Source organism: Crocodylus porosus, unplaced genomic scaffold (genome assembly GCF_001723895.1).
Source record: "Crocodylus porosus isolate Cpor-Errol unplaced genomic scaffold, CroPor_comp1, whole genome shotgun sequence".
Taxonomy (NCBI): domain Eukaryota; kingdom Metazoa; phylum Chordata; order Crocodylia; family Crocodylidae; genus Crocodylus; species Crocodylus porosus.
The window spans coordinates 158,501,165-158,528,736 of record NW_017728906.1 but is presented as its reverse complement, the minus strand read 5'-3'; the positions used below and the strand labels follow the sequence as shown (position 1 = coordinate 158,528,736).

The 27,572-nt window shown below is 39.5% G+C and overlaps 1 protein-coding gene across 13 annotated transcripts in view; it reads right to left on the bottom strand.

The window, feature by feature from the left end:
* SUPT20H (SPT20 homolog, SAGA complex component) overlaps positions 1-27,572 on the bottom strand; it is a 58,485-nt gene that overhangs the window by 16,901 nt on the left and 14,012 nt on the right. For 7 of the 13 annotated variants that reach the window (XM_019530042.1, XM_019530045.1, XM_019530044.1 and 4 more), the window contains exons 6-16: positions 16,928-17,057; positions 16,059-16,162; positions 14,622-14,738; positions 14,399-14,452; positions 13,468-13,607; positions 11,630-11,786; positions 11,456-11,512; positions 9,904-9,975; positions 8,557-8,714; positions 5,602-5,634; positions 1,855-1,972 (exon numbers count right to left, since the gene is read on the bottom strand). In XM_019530042.1, the coding sequence (XP_019385587.1) occupies positions 1,855-1,972; positions 5,602-5,634; positions 8,557-8,714; positions 9,904-9,975; positions 11,456-11,512; positions 11,630-11,786; positions 13,468-13,607; positions 14,399-14,452; positions 14,622-14,738; positions 16,059-16,162; positions 16,928-17,057 (1,140 nt within the window). The remainder of the gene's footprint in view (positions 1-1,854; positions 1,973-5,601; positions 5,635-8,556; positions 8,715-9,903; positions 9,976-11,455; positions 11,513-11,629; positions 11,787-13,467; positions 13,608-14,398; positions 14,453-14,621; positions 14,739-16,058; positions 16,163-16,927; positions 17,058-27,572) is intronic. The other 6 variants (XM_019530043.1, XM_019530049.1, XM_019530050.1 and 3 more) reach the window with 1 other exon arrangement.

The window sequence follows — 27,572 nt, the reverse complement described above, 5'->3', positions numbered from 1 at the left end:
GATGTTGAACAGTGCGGGCCCGAGGACCGAGCCCTGGGGAACCCCACTGCCCACGTCCTTCCAGGCTGAGAAGGACCCGTCCACTACTACCCCCTGGGTGCGACCCTCCAGCCAGTTGGCGACCCATTTGACTGTGTGGGTGTCTACCCAGTGGCCCCTGTGGTGAGGGAGTGGGAACGGGTTGGTGCTGTCCAGGCGGGGTGGGGCGACCAGGGATGGAGCCACAGCTTGTTGGATGGGGGGTGGGTCTTGCTGTTGCACGCATCCCAGGAAGGCATGGCGGGGGAGGAGCATGTGTCCCTGGATCTGCACGGAGCACGTGGGCTGCAGCTGCAGCTGCACTGGGCTCTTCTTGGCAGCGGCTGGTTTCAGGGTGGGTGATGGCAGCGCTGGGAGAGGGCCTATGGAGGGGGCTGCAGCCACTCCAACTTTTGCTGTAGGCCCACCAGTGCTGCTGTTGCTGCCCACCCAGTGCAGCCCCAGCTCTTCCTAGCATGTGTGGGGAGGCAGAGGTTAAGCCAGGGTCGTGCTGGACAGGCAGCGGCAGTGCTGGGTGTGTGGCTACAGTGAAATTTGGTGTGGCTGCAGCCCCATCTGTAGCCCCCATCCCAGCACTGCCACCACCCACCCCCTGTCAAGAAAAGCCTGGCGCAGCCCTGGCTCCAGCCTGCAGCTGCAGCCTGCCCACCACATGCAGATCTGGGGGCACAGGCGCACCCTCCCTTCCCCCCCGTGCCCTACCGGAGTATGATCGGGGCGGGAGCTGCCCACATCCCCTGACGAGCCATGGCTCCGTCTGGTTCCTGCTCCACCCTGGCTGGGCAGCACCTGCCACTGCCCCCTCCCTCCCTCACCATGGGGGTGTTGATCTGCCCCTCCCCTCTCCCCTTTCATCACAACAGATTTACCAGCTGCGTGCAGCTGTATGGGAAATCGGATTGGTATCAGCCAATATGCCTCCTTAAATGTTGGCTATCGGTATCAGTCCCCAAAATCTCTATTGGTACACCCCTAATTCATACACATAGGAGCACAATCCTCTAAGAGCAGGTATCTCTTGAAGGGTGATTGCTATTTAGAAATCTAGTAATAGACAGATTTCAGAAAGAGTTCAAAGTAAGTTCAGCTACTACACCTCTGAGATCCCTTGATTCTTTTTGTGATTTTAGAACTGTATTTTACTACTGTTTGTGTCTGATCTGTTGCTGCATAGACTAACTACAGGTAGGAGAGTAGGGTAGAAGCCCTCAGCGCTGCTGCAATGGAGGCAGGAGGGGTGCCTCACCCTCCCTCTCATCCTGGCATTTTGCATCTTCTTTGAGATGGCACTAGCAGAGAGAGAAACAGCTGCGGAGTTAGCACCAGTGAGAGCTTTGCTTCTGGAAAGCTGTTGATGCAGGGAGAGGTACCAGCGTGGCTATGAACCAGGTGGTTCATCTCCTTTTTTCACCATCGAAATTCAGCTTTTCAATTGCCACTGCATACATTACTGCGGCGCCATCCCTCACTGAAGAAGTGTGACCTGGGCACAAACTCTTATGAGAGCTTTTTCATCTGTCAATCCTGACCCCCCTCTGGACTGTCCCTATTCAAACCTATGCTGACAAAATTGACTACAATGAATCACTGAAACTAAATATACATAGGGTTAGCAAGGACATAAAATCAAAAAATGAAAGAATAAGAAAGACTTTTTTTTTCTAATATCTTCCCATTACTGAGTTACTACTTTAACAACAGAAGGCTTAAAAATCATATAAAAATGTGAATTTAGATATGATTTTCCCTTTAAAGATAGATGCCATTTGAGGATTCCAACTTTAAATATAAGAATGGAGCACTGCACAAACTCACTTCCATTTCCTTCCCTGGAGAAAGATGACTTAGATTGACTGATCCTCCTGAATTATGAAACATCTTCACAGGACATTTAGCTTCATTTTGAATTAGCTCTTGGTATTGGTTTACGACCCTGAAAAAAAACAACAGAGACTTCATTATAGGATTTGAAAAACATTTTTAATTTTTTCAATAGGCAAGGTTTTCTTTTCTGTGATTTTTTTGGACTAACTGTATATTTGGGAGATATGTTAAGTAAGCTTTCAAAAACAAACTGAATTTCCTGGGGTCTATTTTTTTTTTTTTTGCATTTTTAAATTTTTTACGTTTTTGTTTTGTATTTTTTGGTTTCTGGATTAAGTTTATTTGTCTATTTAATTTTTTTTTGTTTCTGGATTAACTTTATTTGTCTATTTAATTTTTTTGACATGCAGCAGGCAGTGCAGGGTGACACATTAGAGACCTTTTGACAGGGGAACCACAAATACTTAAAATGTTTGAGTTGTGATTCAGTTTTATGTTAACATCAATACATTGATTTGCAATATATAACTTTTTATATACATATAAATGGTCTTACATAGAGGGGCACAGCATACTTAAACATTTTCTGTCTTTATCTCAGTGGGCTTGAGTCATCAGAGACAAAGAAGGTTGAGAAGCAGTGAAAACAACATTAAAGCCTAAAGCAAAGGAAATCTCATTTCTACACTCATTATCATTCAAAACCATGCATTCCATTTACAGGATTTCCCTGTTATCATTGACAGGTTGTTTTTAACCTTTACAGTAAATGTAAAGGGATTCTGACTTTTTTAAAACTTTGGGTAACAGGCTTTCAATCTACAAACCATATATGACAGAGAAGGGTTACCTGCTCCACTATAACTGTGGAGTCCACTGCAGGTGCACAAGTGTAAGCTAAGAATCTCTTGAAAAGCTGTGTCCACTGGACCTGCATGTGCATCTTGTGTTTTTCATGCTTCCAAACGAAAGAGCACATATGGTGCCATGGCCACAACCCTTGCAACATGAAGTCTGTGTTAGCTGAAGACTCTGAAACCAGAGATATGCTGAAGCCCTGGCCGCTGCACTGCTGACAGCATGGTCAGCCACCTGCAGCAGCAGTGCTATTTTTGTTCCCCCCCAGACACACATATTACTATTCTTTCTTCTTCTAGCATCAGTATGGGACCCACTGTACATGACCGGGTATCCTCTGGAAGGGCCAGAACGAATAACACCATCTGAACCACTTGAACAGGCACCACTCTCTCAAATCAAGTATGGATTCACTGACATAGCCAGTTCCTGTTGTCTTAAGAACATAAGCAGACTTACAGATTTCAGATGTTGCAACGTTTTGGAGAAAGACCAAATATGCTGCTTCAGGTCTGGCAGAGTAAGCTGTGATTGACTGGTAAAGAGGTACACCTACCAGGTGGCAGCTAAGCATGACACTCTAAGTTATCCATTTAGACAGTCTTTGCAATGAAATGGCTTGCCCCTTGGAGTGAGTTCATAGTGCCACGTAGAGATGTGAGAAAAATCTGAACGATATAGTCCTATCACTGTTGTGCACCGTGCTGAATTATAGCATGCTAACCTCTTCCCCCGTGAATACTGAATACGCAAGATGTAAAGAAGTCCTTTATACCACTGCAGGAAGAAGAATCTGGTAATGAACCTGAGCTCATATCTCTTCCGAAGCAGAAGTTAACACACTTCACGTGATCTCTTACAGCATTGCATGGAGTAAGTACTGGGAGTAGAAGCCTTTGCCTTGTAATTCTCATAGGACTTCTCAAAGGGTCTCTCTAGAAGGTTACAGGGCAAGAGAAGGAATAAAATGGGGTAGCCATGTGCAATGTACCTGTTTGTCACTAAGACAATCTGCTGAAGTTAATGGAAGGATACAAAGCAGGTGCCAAAAACTGGTTGCTGCATACCTTTTTTGTGACTCATGACTTATGTCAGATTTGTTGACACTGGGATGCAGACTGCTCGATGACAAATCATGTCAAGGACTGTAATCTTATAAAGTAGCAAAGATAATTGGATTTGTGGGCTCTCTGGACTGCTTGCAGGATGGAGTTTCTTGCCTGTCTCTTACTTAAAAAACCTATGGTATAGGAATGCACTTTGGATTTCTAGAAATTTTAGTATGGTTCCAAGGAATTGGCTAGAGCCACAGAACTGGCTGGAGCTTCATCAATTGTGGTGCTGAAAAGTACGTTTCCTAACGAGTAGATTTTCAGTGGCTGTCTGGACATGGCTATAGAGAACAGATGCCTGCAGCCAAGAATCTTGACATATGATGATCCTGGCACATGATGATGACCCTCGCCATGACTCTAGTGGCCACATTACATTTGTTTTTCACTGGTTGCAGAGCACTGCTGGCCATGATCTGACCTCCTCTCGCCTCTTCCTCAGTTCCTCTCTATGTTCTGCAGTGAACTTGGAAATAGCAAGATCCTTCCCACAAAAAGATTGTATTTTGTGGATAAAGTTTGGTATCTTAAAATCCTAGTTTGTAGGAAAAGCTAGAAGAAAATACCAATAATCCTGCTAGTAGATAGGTGTAAAACTGCTTAGAACTCTTTGAATGGGCTTGGTATTGCTTTTCTACCTTCTTTTGATGTAGAGGTAGCTAAGACTAGTACAAACCAAAGCTTGTTTGCTAAGTTCCATAAAGCCCTTGGTTCCATACAACCTGTTGGCATTGAAAAGCTCAATACATCCAAATGTTTTCCCACGTCAGGGTATTTTCCTGGTGTCTGAGGTGAAGGGATCCAGCTTCTTCTGTCCAGAAGCAGATGTTAAGGATGGTGATGCTGGAGGCTCTGGTGCTGACTTTGCCAATTTTTTTGGTCATCACTGCTCACTAGAACTAGAGGAGTGTCCAATAGCAGGGTTGCTCACGGATTATAATTCTGCTGTTGTAAACTTGCCACGGCTTCTTTCCTGGGGTCTCAGCCTACCTTTATCAACTGCTACTACAGCTATTATGCTTAAATAAATGCTGACTGGGTCGGACAGACTCAAAATTGCTATGGAATGGGGGAAACGAGGCATAGTTGTGTCAGTCCTGTCACTTTACATCCTCACACGATAGCGCAAGGAAGTACAGGGCACAGGATCAACCTTTCCAGACACAGCTATTTCAACAGATTCTGAATTCACATGCATGCAGTGCAATTATACCTACAGTGGGATCCATGCAAACTCATACTTGAAGAAAAAGTTTAGTTTATGTTTTCATTCAATGAACCACAATCAATAACCCTAGGTCTCCTACAGTTAAAATATAACAAAGGCCTAAATTCTTCTTACTTCTGAAGTGAAAGGACAGCTTCTCTCACAATGCTAAATCAACATTGTCTGAACACACTGCATATTCAACTCATTGCTGTATAATGAAGTTAAGTTCAAAAGAATAACACTTCTTAGAGAGAGATTTGATAGAAAATTTACTTGTACAAAATCTCAGAATCAAATTCTACTCCTGAATGCTCCCACTGATTCATTGTTAGGTGAATCAAAAGGTATTACCTGATCCTTGGACTTCCTCAGCAAATGGGACGAGGTGTATGTGCTTCTCACTGTCCCTACAGATAGATTGTTTCTACCTATTTTTTCTTGCCAGTATGTCCCCCAGAATTAATTTCTGGGTCATGTAATTAAGATACATTCAGGACAAAAGGGACAAATGGGTGCAGTGGTAACAAAATAAAATAAAATATGAACTAATTAACTTACCTTTCAGCATCAGTCTTGGAGCCAATCGGAAACCTAAAATGTCAAACACAGATATTCATTTTTAAACTGAAATTCACCAACTTGACTCAAGGATGCAAAACTCTGGAAGAATAGCAAAATGAAAATCTCTACTTTGATACTTCCTGTCAACTGAGAAGAGCTAAAGCAGTTTGAGAATAGAGAACAATCTGCTGTAGTGTAAAAGGCAAAATACAAACCTCTACATATCTAAAAAATGAAGCGATGGTTTGAAATATATATTAAAACTAGTAGTATATCTTATAAACAAATGTAACAATCTGCTTCCACAGAAAAACTGTGAGTGCTCCAACAATCATAACTATCTGTTGGAAGTTGCTGCCAGATTTTAGTACCCCTATTCTTAATAAAGTAGCATTTATTTTGAAGTACATATATTTGACAAATATGACACAGAATCTAACCCACTAATATCATTTATGATGTAATGTCAGCACTCCTTATAGGTAGTATCTTTGGTCCAATTCAAACCAATTTAGGAAGCTGGTATGGACATTATAACCTTTACAGATTAAGGACTAAGGAACTACAAGGCCTGTGGCTTTTTCTAGTATTCTAGTGTCTTTTTCTACAGCACAACTGGGAAATAACCAATCTGTAGCTTTTCCCAGCACCAGACTACAATCTCAGGGTTTAGGGAATTCCATTATTAAATAAGAGAATGATATAGTTGTATGTAAAAAAAAGTCATGCACTAAAACGTTAAGAGATGTTTAAAGTCTTTGATTTCTTTTATGATTTAGCATTTCCAAAATCAAATTCTGTTTTGTCACAAACGATAGCCTGTCATCCCACTTAAATCTGAAGCGTGCCCTGAGTACACATTGAGGTTATAACAGAATTATCCAGGTTGTTTCCATAGATCAAAAATGTTTTGTTTTTTTTAAATATGGAGAACTCCCACTACCACTTTTTTATTGTACCCCTGACTTTCTAGGCTGGGATTTTCAAAGCAATCAAAGGAAACTGAGGAGCCAAATCCCACTGAGTTAGATTCATAGATTGTAAGGGGCTGGAAGGGACCTTGCAAGATCATTGGGTCCAGTCCAGTCCAGTCAGTGGCTTTATTAGCCTTTCTAATCTGCTCCCCACAAGTGTGGGCCATTGTTGTATAGTCTTCCTTGGGACCGTCTCAACCTTCCACTGTTTGTACGCCTCTTTCTTCTTTTTCAAGAGCACCACGATATGCCTATTAAGCCAAGAGGGCTTACCGGCTCTTCTGCTACCTCTCTTCCGCATAGGAATAGACTTCTTTTGTGCTTCAAGGATCGTGTCCTTGAGCAACAACCACTCTTCATGCACTCCTTTCACTTTCAGCCCCTGATCCTGCAGCGCTTCCCCTACTATTGCCCTGAGCTTGTTGAAATTCATTTTTTGAAGTCCAAAGCTTCAAACCTGATAGCTGATTTGCCTGCCTTGAGACAAGACAGTGAACACTTTGGTTCTGTGGCTGTTGTTGCCCAGGCTACCCTCTATATTCAAGTTGTTCACCACATCATCTTCTTTGGCCAAGACCAAATCTAGGAGAGCGGTACCTCTGGCTGGCCCATGCACTTCCTGAGTCAGGTAGAGCTCTTTGATACAGGTCAGAAACCAACGCCATCAATCCGACTTAGCTGAATGTTCCTACCAAGAGATGTCTGGGTAATTGAAGTCACCCATGACGACCATGTCCCATGTACGGGTGGCCTCTGCCAGTTCTTGAGAGAACTCAAGATCAAGCTCCTCTCTGTGGTTTGGTGGTCTGTAGTATATCCCTACAGTTAGGTCTCTCTCACCGCCTCATCCTGTAGTTTAACCCAGAGGGTTCCAAGCTGCTCTTCTTTGAAGCTGATGTTGGCTTCCAACGACGTGTACTGCTCCCTCAAACAGAGAGCTACGCTTCAACCTTTCTCCCCTATTCGGTCCCTTCTGTGCAGAGTGTAGCCCTCAATGGCTATGATCCAATCATGTGAGGAGTCCCACCAGGTCTCCGTAATCCCTACTAGATCATAATGCCCACTGGACAGTAGTAAGGCTAGATCCTCCTGATTGTTCCCCATGCTTCTGGCATCAGTGTACACTGTACAGGAACCTGAGTTCCACAAGTAATGATGTGTGAGGCTGTACAATATGGTCTGGATTTTCAAGTAAGCGTGGGCTCCCCATCTTCCACAGACTTCTTTGAAACTCCCAGGCCTAGGACACAATCTCAAGTCACTACTAGCCTTCTGAGTCAATTTATCTGAAGTGACAAAAGCAGATAATCAGCAAATGGGGCCAGGGTAAAAAATAACTAAAAATAACAGCTTGAAATGATTAACATTTAAAAAATAACAGCTAAGATAACATGCTGAGAAACAATAATACATAATGTCAGTAAAGAAAACTAGCTACTTTCTGTGACCAGGCACATCATTGTGTCTCACTGAACAGGAGCCATGTAGAGAACCTTGTAATATTAGGGCCAGAACGGAATTAACTCTGTCCGGATAAGTCAAAGAGTCACTAGGCAGCTGTGCTATAATGTAAAAAGCAAAACTGAGCACATACATGCCAGCAATTATCTTTGTGCTCTCCTTTTCTTCTAACTTTTGTTTTGTTCTTCAGATCAGAGGTTATGTGCTTTTACATGTTTGACATCACTAGCACATTTTTAGTGCTCTATCATAGATACAAAAAATAGGAATAACGTTGAAAAAAATATCTTGAAAAGGTCCCCAACTGTTTCAACAAATTGAGATTTCATTCTGTTCTCATTTTAATAGGGGAGAACATAGGATTCTGAAGATGACAAATGAATTTATGCATCACACAAAAGCAAATAATCAACTCACTGCTTTTATACTAGAAGACACTGATGTGTAAAAGGTTAGATTTTTTATTTTTCCCTCAAATACCATAAAATGATACACTTTCAATATATATATAACTTACTGTGATGGAGTTACTAGGCTCTCATTCTCCTCATCACCTTTGAGTGTCTGTATTTTACCATAGTACAGAGGATTACCAAGAGACTGAAAAATGGTCAGTTTTGTTTTCTGAAGTTGATTACCAACTTCAAATTCAAATATATAATCATCTTTTATCTCCTAAAAAACAGAAGAACTCTATTACTTAAAGCATATAAAAAACAACAGATAATAGAAAAAAACTGATAAAGATACGTCAGGAGATTACAGAAACGTTGCGAATAACACACTTCAAGTAATCCCTAAAACTCACTGTGCCTTGGCAAAAAAAAAAGAAAAAGGTTACTAGAGAAATTCGCCAACTAACAAGAGGTGACGGGGAAAAAAATTAGTATGACTAAAAAAATACAAACTACAGTAAATATGTAAACAATCATGACTGATACTGACATTGTTCAGCACAGAAACATATTTAAAAGTTATTTAAGTTAAACAAGTTTAAAAACACACTTAAAAATATCTATTTATAACATAGAACAACAACTGAACAAGATGTCACAGAGATCTAAATTAAGTACTGCAGGGAAAAGCATACCACCAATGCAATAGATCAGGAAAAACAAAGTAAAGACACTGTGGTGAATGCTAACGATAAAGAGCTGGACATTTATTTTATTAGAAAATATTTTGGGGTTTTTATGATTACATTTATCATTCCCTCTGCATCAGATCATGCAGTTTGCAGCTAAATTAAGGTTTGACTGAGAAAGTATGTAAAAATACCTGTGGAGAAATCTGCTTTAGAAAGTATTTTATTTTACATGATCTCCTAAAATTTACCATTATAATACTGTAAATATAGCTCTCATGAAACAGCTCCTAAGTGAATATTCAAGGGAACAGATTTGTCACAAAAGATAACACTACTGGCTCCCTGTAAAACCCTACATTTTCTTTACTACTGAATTGGCAACACAGGCTGCTTAAAAAATTCAAGCTGCATCAGTGGCTTTCTGATATTGTACAAGGAAACTATAGTAATTTAGCCACTTAATTATTCCAGCAGGTAGGTGCTGCATGCCTGGTTAAAGGCACATTGTATTATGCCCCTATAATAAAATGAAGATTAAACAATGTTATTTTTACTATTTTGCATTCCAGTAAGTAATAATTTCTAGTCATTTCTTTTAGTTGAAAAGCACCCCAATGTGTGAAATTATATCTCCCATGATGATCTTCTTTCCAAATTTCTATGAAAACAGAATATTAAATAGAAAAATAAATGTTCCTTATGATTTCATTTAAATTTTGTTGAAATAAGAACCTTCTTAAGGGAAGGAAAGTTTGGCCAAAGGTCTAAATTACTCACATGTGCTGGCCAGACAGTTGGTTGTGAGTCATCAGGTTTGACAGACTTTTCCACTTTGGCATATTTTTCCACCTTAAATAAAAAGCAGATATTATAATACATGTTTAACAAGGAGTATATAGAAAAGCCTTAACGATTTGATACTTACTTTGCTGATATACTTTTACTAAGGAATTTTCATAAACTTTAAATACATTTGGCAAATTGTAGAAATACAGGTTAAGACTGTGTCAGATATCCAGGTTGTAGCCATATTGGTCTAGAAGCAAAAGGAATCAGGACTTGTGGTAGAGGTGATATTTTTTACTAGATCAACTAGATTTTTGCAAAAAAAGATTATTTAATTGCAAGCTTTTGGGTACAAACACCCTTCTTCAGACACAGCAGAAAAGACTGTAAAAGTTCTCTTGGGTAGACCTTTGCCTCTAGACCAATATGGCTACAACTTGTATACCTGACACAGATTTAAAACTGTGCTTTGCTCAGATAGCAAAACTGACTTGGCAAGGAGAAAATGGCAGACATGTTGCATGTTAAAGGATGCAGCAACGACATTTAGGCTTTTTCCCTACTGTCCCAACTCCCTTGCTGGCATGGTCCTGAGGTGGTACAGATTTGTAGGACTACAGGAATGTTCCTGTGCCTAGCTCCTGTAGAAAGATGGGGTAAGAAAGTTCTCCCACATCTTGCACACTATGCATACGGTAGCTCCAAATTAGCAAATTTTTGTATTAACAATTGAATAGTTTTTAGAACCTTGTAAACTGTAATTATGGTTGTAGCCATAATGTTAAAAATTGAAATGTTCCATAGGCCATGTACAGACATTCCATTTGTGCCAGGAGTAAGTTGGTCTCTGGGTCTGATCCAAACTGGCCCTGGATTCAACATGCAGGGCCAGTCTGGTGTAGGTGCTGCACACAGCTCCAGTGACTGCCCCAGATAGCTCCATGTCCTGTATGCAGCATGTGCCAGATCCAGCCCATGCTCTGTGTGCAGCCCATGCCAGGTGGGCTCCATATGCTACACGCAGCACATGGGGCCAGGGCCAAGGCCAGTGTGTGCTGCATGCAGCTAGCTGATTCAAGAACTACAGGCAACCCTGAGGCTAGATGACAGGGCTCTGCAGGCTGGAATCCAGCCTGTGAGCTGCATCTTTGACACCCCTGTCACAGGTAAATAATAGTGTAATGTAACTGAAGGCAGCTTTGGGTTTTATAACTCATTCACAGGATGCTACATAGTCAGCCATGCTTTAGTTTGAATTTTACACCTTTCAGTGCAGCAAAAAATTGTAAAGATTACTATCCTATTCATTTTAAACTATTACTTGATAATGTACGTTGCTTTTTTTTTATTCGAAACAGAAGATAAAAGCAATGAAAGATGAAGTTCTTAAAATGTCTTAGCTCCCCCATTCTTAAATGATCTTGTATCAGAGACCATCGTTACTTACTGCTTTGTCATTTATCTTCCTTTTTTTACTTAAAAAAAGTTGAACAAACTTGTTTCTTTGCCTGACACTAATGTGGTTGGGAACAAGTGAACTTACATCCACTTCAGAAGGAGCAGTCAAGCAGCAAGGATTCTGTTTCCACATATCTACACACTGCAAAGAGAAGAAAGAACACAGCATTGTGTTTAGGGATATTATGACTAAATACAAAAATTAATTAAATACAAACACTGACTAAATATTCACCCATCCAACCTGGAATGTACGTACATTTCCAGCTTTAGAAATTTTGAGATCATATTGTTGGGCTCCTTTCCTTTCCTTTCTTTTAGGTAAGTAGTCAAGTATTCTCAGCTGAGGTGGAGTCGGACAATGAGCCACATCCTGCTGCCTATTCAGAGATGACCTGGAGTATCTCTTAAAGCACCTACAACAATTGAGATATAAGCTCATAAAATACCTACCCATTGAAATACCCTATCATGTACATGCAAACACATACAACAGGAAAAAGCCATTAACATTGCAGCTAAAAGATATATTGGGCAATACTTTAAAAAAAGGTGATTTCTTTTACTGTATTATAAAGCAAACTGTTAATGCTATTGTTACTAGAAAAAGACTGTGGCAGATATTGTCAGAGTGAGAGAGATGATAGACGTATTTAATGAATGTTAACAATAGTTCAAATGCAACCAAAATGTTATGGTCCCACCAAAATTCCTGTGTACTGCTGATACATTTTTAAAAAGGCAAATATGGTACAGATGTAATGAGATTTTCTCTCCTTCCTAAATAAGATTATTTGTTTCACAACATCTGATGAAGTAGGCTGTCTCCTACAAAAGTTTATGCCTTTTGGAATGAGTTAAGTTGTACTGCACTACCCTGCTCTGTATTTAATAGACAATTTACTCAGTTCCCACTAGTACAAACATACTGATATTAGCATCTGAATTCATTTGACAGTAAAGGAGGCATTATTCTCCCAAAGACCAGTGGATTTCCACAGAGATAATGGGACTACAGACTCTGGTGACTTTTATTTATAGAGTACCATAGACTGTACACTAGTATAACACCCAAGAACAATATTTACATCTATTTTACTTTTAATGGGTGATCTACACTTTGCATCATACAGAGTAAACAGTTCTTAGTAAAATAATTGTGAACCATTTCAGGTGACTGTGAAACAGCAGGGAATGCATCTATATGTGTGAATGAAGCTACTCTTAACATTTTGTATAACAGTTTGAGTGCTACACTGCTTGGAAAATCATTAACCCCTCTCCAAACAGTTATGGATGTACTCAACTTTACACATACAGATAACTCTATTGATTTTCAAGCTAAAATTAAGCTTGTCTATCAAAACATTTAAGCGACAGAAAACAGATTTTTGCTGGATTTTGTCCACTTTTAGTTCAATGGTTCATACATTAAATTCTGGCAGTGAAAATAACATCCCACAGTCACAGAATTAAAGAGATGAAATACTCTCAAGGTAAACTGCAGCCCTCATATCTTTTTTTTGGCAAAGAAATGCAAGGCCTGTTGAAGATAAAACATTTTTAATACCATATAAATATACTAACATTATTCAACGCTGTTCTCTGCCTCAGCTCACATTTTGATTCTGAGCCATGGCAAAATTAGATATGACTGTAAGCTAGCAATACAATTTGCTATTCATCATAAAATGGTATATAATAATATATACATACACAATTAAATATTTATTTTATTTTTCTATATTATCAACTGAAATTTATTATAGTTTATGACTTATTAGGTCTTACACAACTTCCTAGTTGGAAGAGGTTGCTAAATTACACAGAACACATATGCAATAATATTCAGATTAAATGTAGCAATTAATACTGCCGGTGTGCTAAACTTTTAACCTTAAAAACAGCAGAAATTTGTTGTAAGAGCCTTATTAAAACTTTAATTGTTTAAAAATATAATTAAAACCTCTGCAATTCCCATTTAATAAAATATTAATTTGAGTATAGAATGTGTATAAAACATACTATTTTCTTCGTATTTTTTAAAGATATCTAGAGGTTTCTTCATGGCCTGATATATCACAGACTAACAATTACCGTTTCATTGGTCGAGTATTCATCTTCTGCTTGTTATAGAGGAGTCTATTTGCTGTGCAGGTTACTGCTATTGAAGGATCAAGGCACAGAGGCTCTGCCGTAGCTAAAATAAGCTGGCTTTCAAGTAGAAGTTTATCCTCCTATAGTACAGAAAGTGCACACACAGTAAAAATATGACGTTTCATATACTTGACTGGGATTTTATTTCATGCTTATCTCCATGTTATTGTCTTTGTGTATACATATGTGCATGTACATATAATACCTCAAATAATTTGAAGAAAAATTGCTTTGCACTTTAACCCATCAAAATATAATACTTATAGTTTATGAGTCTTTATATATTATTGTATACCATGGAGCTTTTACTTTTTCTACAGGAAAGAAAAAAGACCATTATTGAGAAGTAGTATTTTTTTTACAGAGTAAAACCATATAGTCTAGTCTATCAAGAATCTATCTTGATGGCATCCCAGTTTCTCCCTTATCACAAATTATAAACACTAGATAACATGCATTGACTTGAATATGAATGTACACATAAAGACACACACTTTGCCAGACTTTACTTTTGATGTTTTAGCTAACTAAAAATGTACTCAAGTTTGCTCTTCTGTCAATACAAGTGAGAAAATGCTGCCAAACAAAAGGGTAACGTCATTTGACCCCTTCAGATGCCAGATACGATTTATATCTGATGAGGATGGAGGGGAGAAGAGTCAACTCATTAAACTAATTCTAATTTTATCATACTACATAAACAAGGTTTAAGAAGCTGATTCTGCAAAGTGCTAAGCATCTCCCTAGGATACTGAATGCCAAAACTATTCTAGGTTCAAGATATGCTCTGCTTTAGTACAGCATATTTTGCTAAATTATTCTATTGTATCTGTTATATCACTGAACAATTTAAAAATACACCCAAACTCACCTGTGTCCATTTGTGGTTGTCACTGGTTATAGAATGCACATCACATATTAAAGTCTGGTGAAGAAAAGACAAAGCTTTCATTATTTGAATATAAGTGCTATAATGCTAAATGTATAATAGAAATCAAAAAAATGTGATAGCCAACTATGGCATGTATCATAAAAAATGAGGATAAAGGAAGGCTACTTAAGGTAAATTAAAGATTTCAATTTGATGCACTTACTTGCATTGTTGGACGCAAAAGAATGTGCTTGCTTTGGTATGTTGGTGATTTCATGTTACCAGACTGTCTGTAGTCACGAATTTCTGCTATGACACACCCACAATGAAAAATATTAACCTATTTAAAAAAAAAAAATTGGGAATGCATATGTGTATACATATATAAATGTATGTGTGTGCGTGTTTATGTGCATATATATACACATCTATATTTTCAGACTCAAAATAAATATAAATATAAACATTTTAAGTATAAAGATAAACACATAACATAAATATGATATATACATATATTTGTAATGTAATATAACTTTTACTGCTTATATATTCTATTTTATATTTAATATTATATTTGCATTTACATTTTTATATTTCATCAATTACGTTCATGATTATAATGATCAATACATAAACATAATATGTATACATATATAATATTAATAGATATAACAATATGTATATACGTTGTTATACTTACTTCGTGAATGGTATATATGCAAAAGACTGGGTGGACTAATAGCATTTTGCAGTTAGTTACTGTCAGTGGCATAACTAGGGCAGGGTGACTGGGTCAGCCACCCCAGGCAGACTTGGGGAGGGAAGAAAAGGAAGGATTACAAAAAACAGCTGTTGCTGCAACAACACAGTTGCACCAGTTGCTGCAACCCCTGCATGTGGCAGCTGCTCTGGGCACCTGACCACACTGCTAGCAGCATTCCTTCTAAGCTGTGCAGTGAGTGTGGCTGCGCAGGCGCGCCTAGCAGTGCAGCACAAGTGTGCCTGCACAGCTATGCACACCGCGCATCTTAGAGGGAATGCTGACTGTTTGGCCTCCGATTACTGGCATGTAAATTCTTTTTAACTAGTAAGCCACTCATGCCATTCACATACAGTCATTTTATAATTCATCTTTGTTACATTGTATTTATTTGCATATACCCAAGTCCTAGTTATAAAACTTCAAACAAAATTTAACCCCAATACAAGAGTGTAATTTCTGCTGAAGTCAATTTGAGTGCTGCAGTTAAATCACTTGCTACTAATTATTATTATGGCTGAAGCAGTTCAGTGTCCTACACCACTAGGCACTCTCAAGTGTGAGCCCCTATCCACCCAGATCCTACATTACGTTGCAAAAGACGCCTTTTCATGTGCAAAAAGCACAACCAAACCTAAAGGATAAAAAAGAAAAAGCTCTGACATACTAAATTCATCAAGTTTTAGCTCAAACATTTCATTGAGATGTTCTTTGTCAGACTAAACCACAAAACACCCTAAACATACATGAATTATTACAGATGCCAAGAAGATAGCTTTTTTAGACACTAAATATTATGTGCCTGATGCTGCAAACTGTTTACTGAAGGTGCTCTAAACCACCCACTTTTTAGTGTTTATCAGATCAGAAATGATAAACCTTCTGTGAAGATTTGCAAACCTGAGATTTTTCCAAAAGGTCAACCAAAATAGGTGGTAGCTCCTCTGCATCCAAATATTCAAGCAATTCTCCTTCTTCATAAGGCAGTCGAATGGTCTCAGAATCTGAATTTAAACAAAGAATGTAATACTTTATTTTTCCTTTTCCACTACCACTTTAAAAACATTAAAAATAAATATCAAAATCACTAAAACCAAGTGAAAACTAAACTAAAAAGTGAAACTAAAAACTAAAAATAAAGTTAGTCTAGCAAAAATTGACCAGAGTCCCAATTTTGCTTGTGCAGTGACCTTTTTCATGCTTTTGATTCAATTTCCAAGCCATTTAAACATGAATCCTGTTTTACTGCAGAAATAACCAAGCTCCTATCCATCTCACTGGGAATATACACAGACACCAAAAGACTTTTCAATAAATCTAATTTACAGTGGCACAGGGAGACTTTTTCAACGTTAAAAAGAAAAAATCAACTGGCAGTAAAGGATGGAAATAATTAAAAAAGTGCTACTGTCAGCAGCTGTAAAGTATGTTGCTTAATCAGCACCGAAGTAAAGTAATCCCACTGACTTCTATGTGACTACTCAGATGCATAAGGATAAGTATGTGTATAAATGTTTGGAGGAATAAAGCCTGTATGTTCTAAGAATGTTAATTCCTTATTATTTATTATTCCTATGAGGGGGCACCCAGAATCAGGCTCTTTTACATTTCTATTTCTAGTTTCAGAGTAGAATTATAGAAGAGATTACTTTATAATAGAAGCAAATACAAAGTAATGAAACGCACGCAGCTAATATGGCTCATGCTGATTGGTTAATGTTTGCAAAAACACTTCGAAGATTAAAAGAGTTAAGTAGCAATAATATTACCTGAACCATTTTTTCCCCTGAGCATAAGCGAATATCCCTCATTTCCTGGATAGAGGTTCACAACCAGACATGACAATGTCTCCTGCATAACCAGCTTCTCAAGTAAGTTCACATTTCGCCTCAGCTTCTGCTTTAAAAGTAGACAGTGCTCATGAAAACAATAATATCAATTAATGATGTTGTAGTTAACTAAAAAACAAAATAAACCAGAAGATAAAATTATCAGAGAACATTTAGCATTAGCATGGTGTATATCAGTGTTAAAGAATACATTTAATCAAATCTTGTTCATAAAATACACATGCATATGCCTCTTAAGAAAAATCACTCACTTCTAAAATCTTTTAAAATTCATAGTTAATCTGAGTAACTATGTCACTTATCTATAACCTAGTAAATAAAGTCTATTCTGTCCATTTATTTTATAAATCATTAATTTAGCCAACTGGCACTTTTTGATCATAGAATGAAAAATCCCGTGTCTTCAAAAATTCCTAATAGCAAAAGTAAAAGCTTCCTTCTAAGCGTACAATATGACTATAGAGTCTGGAACTGATCCTAGCTGTACTGCCTTGCCTTGCCTAAATTTGCTGAAAACTGGTCCAACAGCCACAGCAGTCTTTTCACTGTTATTTCTAAGAAGGATCTTGTTCACTAGTAATAGATATTAAGTGTGTCCAACCTGTTTTCTTCTCCAAAAACATTTTAAAATGTTTAATGTTTAGCAATAAAAATAGAGTTTGTTTTCTATGCTTGAGATCTCTTTTTTTCATTGCCTTTCCTTACTTTACAACTGAAGGTCAGGGTTAATAAGTGGAGATTCTCTGACAGCATACAGAATAAATCATCCCAGAGAACAAACAGAACCCAATGATTAACCTAATACATTCTCAGTGATGACTGCTAGTGTACCACCTCCAACTTCTCTTCTAAGGAGAAGGCACTTAGAATACAGGAGGATGAATTAAAGAATACCAAAGTACTCTGCTTCTGTGAAGAACAAGGACAAGCAGATCAAGGAAGCCAGGATGTCATTTTAACATATCTGAAGAAAGAATGGGGGAGGGGCAGGACACAGGGACTTGTGCTGTTAACTAGCCTTGGGCCCAGTGCAAGGAACTGGCTTTTTCCCAAGATGCTTTAATTCACAAAGGACAACAATAACTGCATGCTTTCTTATTTAATATAGAGACACATACTACTAACAGGAAAGCAGAAAGTGCAATATACAATGTTACTATTGCATGGGATCAAGGCAGGGAAGCAACTAACTCCTGGCAATAAGCAAGACCCAGCGCTGTTGAGAAGATGCAACTCCTTGGAGACTCTGCAGATGCAAAACATTTATGCTTCTACACCTGAACACAGTTCTGTTCCAACTACACCTAAGATCAGCAGCTTGCACATAAACTGCTTCCAAAGAACCTCGCTGCTCTCTGGACTCAATATGCAGCTGCTGAACCTTTAGCTGCACTACGAGTCACGAGTTAGGAACTTTTAAGCACAAGAACTCCCATGTTAGAGTAGAAAAATGGCTTAAGTAGTTTGGCAAGGTTCTTTGGGTAGATGTAATATCTGTTATCTGACCAACTGAGTGGTTGGAAAAAAGTTTTTAGCAAGCTTTCGGGCACAGTCACTCTTTGCCAGGCACAAGGAGACTCTGCTGGCCTGAGTCTATGGAGTCAGGGTGACTGTGTCCAGAAGCTTGCTAAGAAATTTTTTCCAGCTACTGAGTTGGTCTAATAAAAGATATCCTATCTATCCAAAGAACCCTGCCTATGTCCTTAGAGCAACATGGCTACAGCCAAAAACTTAAGTAGTTTTGCAACCTATTTTAAGCAGGAAGTGGACACTTCAGAGGAATACATCCCAGTTATACTCCCATCCAGGAACAAGCAACAAGGAAAGCCCCCCCCCCCACTTTTTTTTTTTTGCAATAACTATCCCACAATCAGGCTAAAACTGCTTTCATCCGGGAAAAACCCTGACAAAATATTCTTCTCCTCTTCTCATGGAAGGACTCTCATTTCAGAATTAAATAACCAGGTAATTGTCATCTTTGGGTATTCTACATATCAAGATTTCCACAGTTGTAACTAGACATTTTAATTTGGAATTATTCAGAAATTCTTCAGGAGGCTCAAAACAGTTACTCCTGTTACGTAACAGAGGATAACAACATTAAAGGAACAGACCCTTTTTAGACTCAAGGCACCCCTTAGAAACTGCCACCTCTTAGTTTTCATTCACTTTTTGACTACAGAAAAACAATGAAACATTTTTTCTGTTGTAGAAAACCCAGAAAGAGCACAACAGGTCAGACTGTGTTTAACACTGTGAATTCTTACTGGAAATCTCTGGGTTTATTTTGTGATTTGTGTTTGCACATGTACCAGAGGTAACATCGTGCTGCAGCTTTACAAGAGTCTTACAAGTCTCAAGGCACCCTAGGATGCCACGGCACCCTGGTTGAGAATCACTGAAACAGAATTATAACTCTTTCTAATTCCATTTTAGCGTGTAAAGCACAGAAAGCAGCAGTGACCATTCATCTAATTCAGGGCTGTCCATGGGAGAGATCCAGGGGGTTCATGAACTACTTACGTGGCTCACAGAGCGGAAGAGCCACACACTGATACAGCCCACACTGTAGAGGGTGGGGGTTGGCAGCTCCCCTCTCCAGATGATGCAGACCCTTGGCCATGCCAGTGTGGCAGTTCTTATTTGATGACAGGAATTATTCAGTGTTAAGTATGGGCAAGGAATATCTCCATCAAGTGACCAAAGCAGGTGTTGATAATCTGCACAAGTGGCACAGGTGGCCTCTGTACATGGTATATGGCAGATCAGTGAAGGGACGGACAGAACAGCAGCAGATAGGGTAGGAAGCAGAAAACAAAGCAGAAGATGAGGCAGGAGAACCAATTCAGACACTCTGGGAAGGCATTTAATTTGGAGCGCACCTTTCAAAAGGATGACTCCCCAGGGGTGGATCTATAGGTGCACTTTACTGTGGAACAGACTAATTAGCTTTACAGTAAAGCATCACCATCTACACATGCACTGGTATTAGGGCACAGTAAATAAATTAAATCTGTTGTAAGGTTGTTCTGCCCCCGACAGTATTATCTTATGGTGGTTATCTACTCTGCTGAAACACAAGCATAGACAGTGACAGGCTGGCCAGGGCAAAAGGGTGCTAAAGTGTGGGGGCTGCCTACTGTCTAGCCTTGCACTTTAGTACCCTCATGGCCCATCTAGCCCCTCTACTGCCGGATGCTGCCACCTGGAGCCCAGGGCTTACCCTGCCCCTCCCTGCCAGCAGAGCAGGAGTGGCCCTGGCGTAAACTGTTCTGCTCTGTTTCAAAATCTTGTTGCCCCCAAAACTGCTGCCAGCCCAGGGCTGCTTTGCCCCAACTCTAACTGCAGTCCTTAGTGCACGTGCAGATGCACCTCCCAGATGCACCTCAGTTGGTGCAAACTGAGCTGGAGTTTACTTCTTTGCCTTAACAGCACACATAGATGCACCCGCTGTTTTCCAGAATTACCAATTAAACCGAGAATTAAAGATCCATGACTCATTTCAGAATTTCTGACCCACTGAAATATGGATGACAGACTTTTATATTTCTATAGGATGCTGTTTTTCCTTAACAATGAATGAGCAAAAGAAATTATAACTATAATCTAATTGTAAACATAATTCAGATAAGGACACCATTCTGAAGTTTTACTGTGTTCTATGATGATAAATCTATTTTATTTTACTGCAATATATCGTGCCAGACAGAGGCAAGGTTTCCTCTAAGGTGCATGCGTGCGCGCGCTGCTGCACACAACCAGAAGTGGAGCCACATGCAGCCTTTTCAAGGCCGAGCACCAGGAGAGGCTGGGGCAGGAGCCTGGCATGGACTCCGCTGGCTCTGGGGAAGTGCTCCACTCCCCTGCATCAGGACAGGGAGTGGAGCACTTCCCCGGAGCTGGCAGAGCCCACGCCAGGCTCCTGCCCCAGCCCCCGGGTCCCAGCCTCTCCGCTCCAGCCCCCGGCCCCAGCCTCCTTTGATAAGCATCCCACGCTAGACCGAGGCAGCGAGCTCATGGACCGCTGCTCCTTAGAGGGAACATTGGTCAGGGGTAGGTTAGTTTAGTCTCTTTTTTTGGTCCTTTGCCCTGAAATGAAAAAAAACATGTTTTCTTTATCAAGATGATCCATTCTGGATGCATCTACAGTACAATTCCATTTTAATGAACACCTGTGGGATCAAGAGAAAAGATAATTAAAAGAAGATGTTCATTAGAATAGAATTAGTTGTGTCATCATAATGAAAAAAATGTCTGCTGCTGGGATTGTTAACAACGGGCATTTGTTACAATGAGGTTTTGTTCTGTATTTTTAGATGCACTTTAATCAGCATCTTTGCAGTATGCCTTGGTGCTATATGTATATTATTTCAGGAAATGTGGGAAAATATTAAACTTTTAATTACAGTAAAACATCACTCTTTGTTGTCAAACCAACTCTAAGTAGAAATAGTTCAAAGGTATGAGGCAATGGGTATTCTGACTAGCAAGGCTGTGGAGAACAGATTTGAAGTTGAAGAGGCACTGATTTTCCCTGCTTACTCTCACTTGACACTCAACAAGAGAAGAGTATTGAGATCAGGGTATGAGGGTCATCAACAACAGCAGTTAGAAAGCATGTGCTGCTCCTTCTTTTCCCTCTGCCAACTTCTACTGGTGACCAACTGCTACATACCACAATTTGAAACCTTTCCCACTTCTGTCTCAAACCGGATCTCTGAGAAATGTTATTTCCTCTTCTATTGCTGTGTAACAGTAAAGCATCAATTCTAATATCTTATTACCTCAAGGAACATAACTATATCTGTCTCCACATTATGTTAATTCCAATACTACATATATTACCCTAATTTGGGACTCGCACCTAAAAAAAAGTTTTCATAAAGACAGAGTCTGTCCTTATGATTGGTCATCTACCATCGTATGGAATAAAGGAGGTGGGTGTCTGACAAACAACTTCCATGGTTTACCATATGTCAAGCCATCTGCAGCATGCAAGCATAGAAAATAATGGTTGCCATATAACTGACAGAGGCAATATTTCATTCATTCAGACATTATTTTATGATAGTTAGAGGCTACTTTTGTACATGTGAGTCTGTTAACACAAAAGCCTACCAAACTAGTATTATATGTTTTTTCAGAATAATAAATAAGGGCCAGATTTTTTCAGCTAGTTTTTGTAAAATACTAAACATAATCAACTTCCACCATGAATGTATTTTTAGTTCAGCAGTGGGTTTTTTAATAACTGAGATATAGGATTTATCATAGAGTATAAATCTAACTAAAACTTGGGAAACTCATGCTTTACCTACAGACAGTACAACCAGCAGTGAGTTTCCCTGATTAGATGTGTACTCATCAGTCAGTCTTCAGGAAAACCACAATTTAAGCCTTATTGCTTTTCCAGCGCTTAGCCTTAAAGGCTAATTTTCACTGCTATCAAGAACCATCTGCAGTGGTACACCAATTACCTACTCTGTTCTAAAAATGAAACAGGAAAGTAAAAGAAGAGAGGGAAAGGTTGCATAGTTTTGAACAATTCATTTTATAATTGCTGTACACAGTTTCAAAAGGACATCATTTTTGAGCAACAATACTCTTCCTCCTCCTGGCTCCTATATTTCTTCTATACTGAAATACAAGCCCAAGTACACACTTATAACATTTTATGTACGGCTTAACGTATACATAATTGTAAAATCTTTCTTCTTGTGTCTCTACACAAAATTAAACCATTTTGTTACACACGTTTGTGCTTGTTTATTGTCCTTTGCAAGGTATTTCATTGTACATGTGCCTTCAAGCAGTGGGCACGGCCAAGGCACAGATGGTTGAACCAATGGTATAGTCCCACTTCTTCATTAGTTCCTTGGAGCATCCAATTCCGATACACAGGCAGCTGAGACTTTGCCACCTTTGCCATGGTCCATCAGCCCCTGGTGGTAAGGACGTGGCTGCAAGAATGGCCACTTTTCCACTATCAGGTATTTTCTTCAACCTCTCATCCCACATCAGTAGTCATGTCTCCTTGGGAGCGCATTCCAGTAAATGAGAACTGTAACTCTCATAAGATATGCAATAATGCCATAACTGGTTGTCACAAGGCTCATTATCTATAGTGTTTGAGGTGACAAGCCTGACTGGGTCTAAGGCTAGGTAGTGGTGCTCCTAGGACTGAACTATATTCGTGAGTTGTAAGCTTTGATGTTCCGGCCCCTGTACAATTGTACCCCAGCAGTCCACTGTCAAAACAAACATTCCATTTACATTTCGTATAGGAGCCAGATATAGGAATGCTATAGGCAGGTGTCCTTTCAGTGCACCCATTTCTCCATGTCATACATATAACAGAGGTAGCCCATAAGAAAGGCAGATCTCTTATGAAATATTATTGGTGCCTAAGCAGCAGTAATAGGCCCAAAAGTTGTACAAATAACAAGAGACTGCCTTGCTTCAAGCAGCATACAATCTAAGGAAACAACACAAAATGATAGACAAACAGAATGGAGGCAAGCAATACAAGGGAATAATCGTTACAAATACACGACTATAGCTTTAGTGGTACTGCAGCCAAATATTACAATAATCAGGGTGAAACACACCATAAGCACAAGCCTCATAATTTCTAAACCATAAAATGATTGGTTTAGAGCCATTTTCTACTATACAGGAGGTACAACATGTACAGGGCTAAAAGCAGGAAAACAAAGTGGTTTGTCTTGGGATAATCTGTATTTTTCCAGATTTGGTTGTCTACAAAGGAAGCACAATTGAATTTCTGAACCTATGTTATTAATTGCACACTCATAAAAACACAGATAGAGCTGGAACTACCACTTATTACTAAGTTTGCCCAACACATCCATTTTTAAGACTATTCCGTTAGATATAAAATGTTGGCAAACTTGCACCATTAAGGATGATGCCAGGTGTCTGCTTTAAGTTATTTTGCAAAACTGCAGTCAAAACTAGTCAGTCATTTTTGAAAACATTTTTTCTCCGAAACACTTTTGTCCTTTCTAGAAGTGTGGGATGTGCTGCAGAGACCTGAAATTTGACATGAGTGGGCAGCCTCTGTGTTGTGGATGTGCTTTTTGTTCTCCCATAAAAACCTTCTCAAGTTTGACCCAGTTATGTGCCTCTGAAGCAAAGTGCAGTTTATACATGTTAAGCTGCTGCTTTCACCAACTCTTTTCTCTCCTTCCCCCCGCCCCACCCCAGCTTCTCCCCAGATCTGGTCCCAGTCTGCTTGTCTAGCCAAACCAGTAGGTTTCTCGCATCTTCCTCCAATCCCAGTGTTAGACTCCCAGTCCATGACCACGACTGCAGACAGGGGCTGAGAGAAAACAACTGTTTTTGGCAGCATAATGAAACTGGAATCAGCTTGGTGAAGAGTGGCAGAGCCAGAAGGAAGGGCTCTTTGACCTGGGCCTCAATTTCCTCATGAATTTACCATCCACTGAACTTATTTTCAGAACATTTATGCTTGTGAAGTACACCAATAATATGGTGGTGGGCATCATATAACAAGGGGGAAACGATTAATCTTGGGTTTGAATAGCATACACTAAAAAGCACCATGGAATTGAACCAACTGTTCAAATACTTCCATCCCATGCACTGAGCAAGGCAGTTGTCAAAGACCACACCTATACATAAAGGAACCAATTTAAGTTTCAAAAGTAACCTAGTTCTGGAATTTCCTAACTTCCTAGTATTTAACTTTGCAACCTTAATATTCTTTAAATGTGTTTGTAGTACAAAAGAGCACACATGGGGACAGTAAAGCAGCAGAGAAAGAGGTAATTGGAAAAATTATCTGGAGGATAATTCAGGAGGCACAAGGGAAGGTTAGTGCCTCCTAGACATGTCTAATTGGCAATGCCTAATGGATTTTAAAAAGAGGAATTAGGTTTTAAAATGAAGTTTGTTTGTCCAGACCAGAGTATTGACTTCTCCAACAGGCTACATGCAAGGTAAAAAAAAAATTCAAAATAGAAAGATAAACAGTTTATTCCAGATTGGGGGGGGGGGCAGGGGCAGGGGACTAAGACCCACTAATAATTTGACTTACTTTAGGACTGCAAATGTCTCATAATCAAACACAGGGTCCCACAACTCCTGTTGTTGAGCATCCAACCCTTCAGAACTATATGCAAAAAGATTCTGCCACCAGAGGTACTTAAGACATGCGGCCTCAAGACTTTACCACTTGAATGGCAACACTGACAGATCCATATGCCTCAGGAGCTTTTAGCTCCATGCAAGACTACTGCAGTGTTGCCAGATGACTAACCTGAAGTCCAATTCATTTTCTTATGACACTACTCAGTTCTGCCAAAACATTAAGATCATATTACTAACTTGGCTTATCTTTCTTTGATATCTGCACCCCCCACACAGGTGAAGTGGCAAGAGTTGAAAAGTAAGGATGGTTTTGGTGAGCAGAAGCATGTCCTAACAGTCTGACTCAAGGTAAGTGACCTCCCCACATCAAGGATACCCATTAAGTAAAAAGAATGATAGGCTATTTAGAGATACCTAGCGTTTTATTTTAGCAAATTAGGGAACTAAACATGATTCCTGCTACAAGCACAAACTCTTCCAGGGTTTTAGAAAATGTATATTTTAGTCAATCAATGTTAAGTTGGTTCTTAGTCTTACATATCAGGATGTTGTAAGTTTATTCCAGGTTTCACTTTAATCTCATCACAAATTGTGGTAGTACAACTGTGTAAAATTTATTTTTATGTTCAGCTTTCATTACATAGTTGAGCCCTCAATGCCAAGTCAGTTTATTGAACATTACCCTTCTCAAAATATCCTTCCTAACCCTCTCCCTGCTATAAAACACTCAATGATCTCCTCCTCCTCCACACATCACACACACAAAATTAAGAAGCAGAGGGATGCTTCTGTTCCCTGCTGTCTATCCAATCCCTTCCACTATCAGGAAATCACAGAATAGTAGAAATGGAAGGGGCCTCAGGAGTGATACAGTCCAGCCGCCTGCAGGATCATCCCTGACTAAACCATCCTAAAGCCAAGCCAACAGGTTTTTAAAAATGTCTAAGGATGGAGGTTCCACAAGCAAGTTCTTCTTAATATTCAACCTAAATTTCCCATGCTGCAGTTAAGACCACTTTTTTTTGTCCTGTCCCCTACAGCCACAGAGAAGAATCTATTTTCATCAGACAAAGACCTACATTTCACGTACTTGAAGACTTATCAAATCCCCCATAGTTTTCTCTTCTCTTCTCCAAATTCAAGTAACTCTAGTTCTTTCAGCTTGTCCTCCTAAGCCACATTTCTCAGACTCTCCACTAAACTCTTAGTTTGTCCCTATCTTTGTTGAAATGCAGGACCCAAAACTGGACACAGTACTCCAGTTGAGGCCTTATCAATGCCAAATATAGCAGGAGAACCACTTCCCTTGACTTGCAAGTGATGCTTCTATTAATACAGGCCATTATGCTGTTGTCCCTTTTTGCAGTATTCAGCTTATGATCCATTATAACTCCTAGGACCTTTTCTGCAGTACTGTAGCCTAATTAATCCTCCCCCAGTCCGTATTTACATATGCAATTATGCCATCATTAAGTGCACAACTTTGAACCTGTCTTTGTTGAATTCCTTTCAATTGATTTTGGGCCATTTCTCTAGTTTATCAAGGTCATTCTGAATCCTAACCCTACCCTTCAGAATGTCTGCAACTCCACCCAACTTGGATCATCTGCAAATATCTTAAGTAAGCACTTAATCCCATCCTTCAAATTGATTATGAAAACATTAAACAATACTGGGACCAGGAAGCACCCCCGAGGAACCCCTCAATACTTTCTCCCAAGTAGACACTGAGCCACTGATGGCTACTTACTGAGCTTTGTGATCCAACCACTTCTGTATCCACCTTACAGTACTTTGACCTAGTCTTTATTTCCTCAGCTTATGAAACAATGTCATGGGAAACAATGAAAAACAATTTGCCCAAGTCAAGGTAAGTCACATCTACTGCTCTTTCACTTTCTACTGAGCCTACCACCTTGTCACAGAAGGAAATCAAGCTGGTTAGGCATAGAATCATAGAAAGTTAGGGTGGGAAAAGACGTCAAAAGGTCATCCAGTCTAATCCCCTACTCAAAGCAGGACCATCCCCAACTAGATCATGCCAGCCAAAACTCTGTCTAGCCGGGACTTGAAAGCCTCCAAGGATGGGTAGTCTGTTCCAATGTTTTACTACCCTCCTAGTGACAAACTTCTTCCTAATATCTAACCTAAACTTCCGTTGCTGCAACGTGAGACCATTGCTCCTTGTTCTGTCACCTGCCACAACTGCAAACAGTCTAGTTCCATCCTCTTTTAAACCGCACTTCAGGTAGTTGAAGGCTGCTACTAAGTCCCCTCTCAGGCTTCTCTTCTCTAAACTAAATAAGCCCAGTTCCCTTAGTCTTTCCTCAGCAGTCATGTCCCCCAGCCCCTTTACAATTTTTGTCACCCTCTGCCAGACTCTCTCTAATTTGTCCATATCCTTTCTGTAGTGAGGGGCCCAAAACTGAAC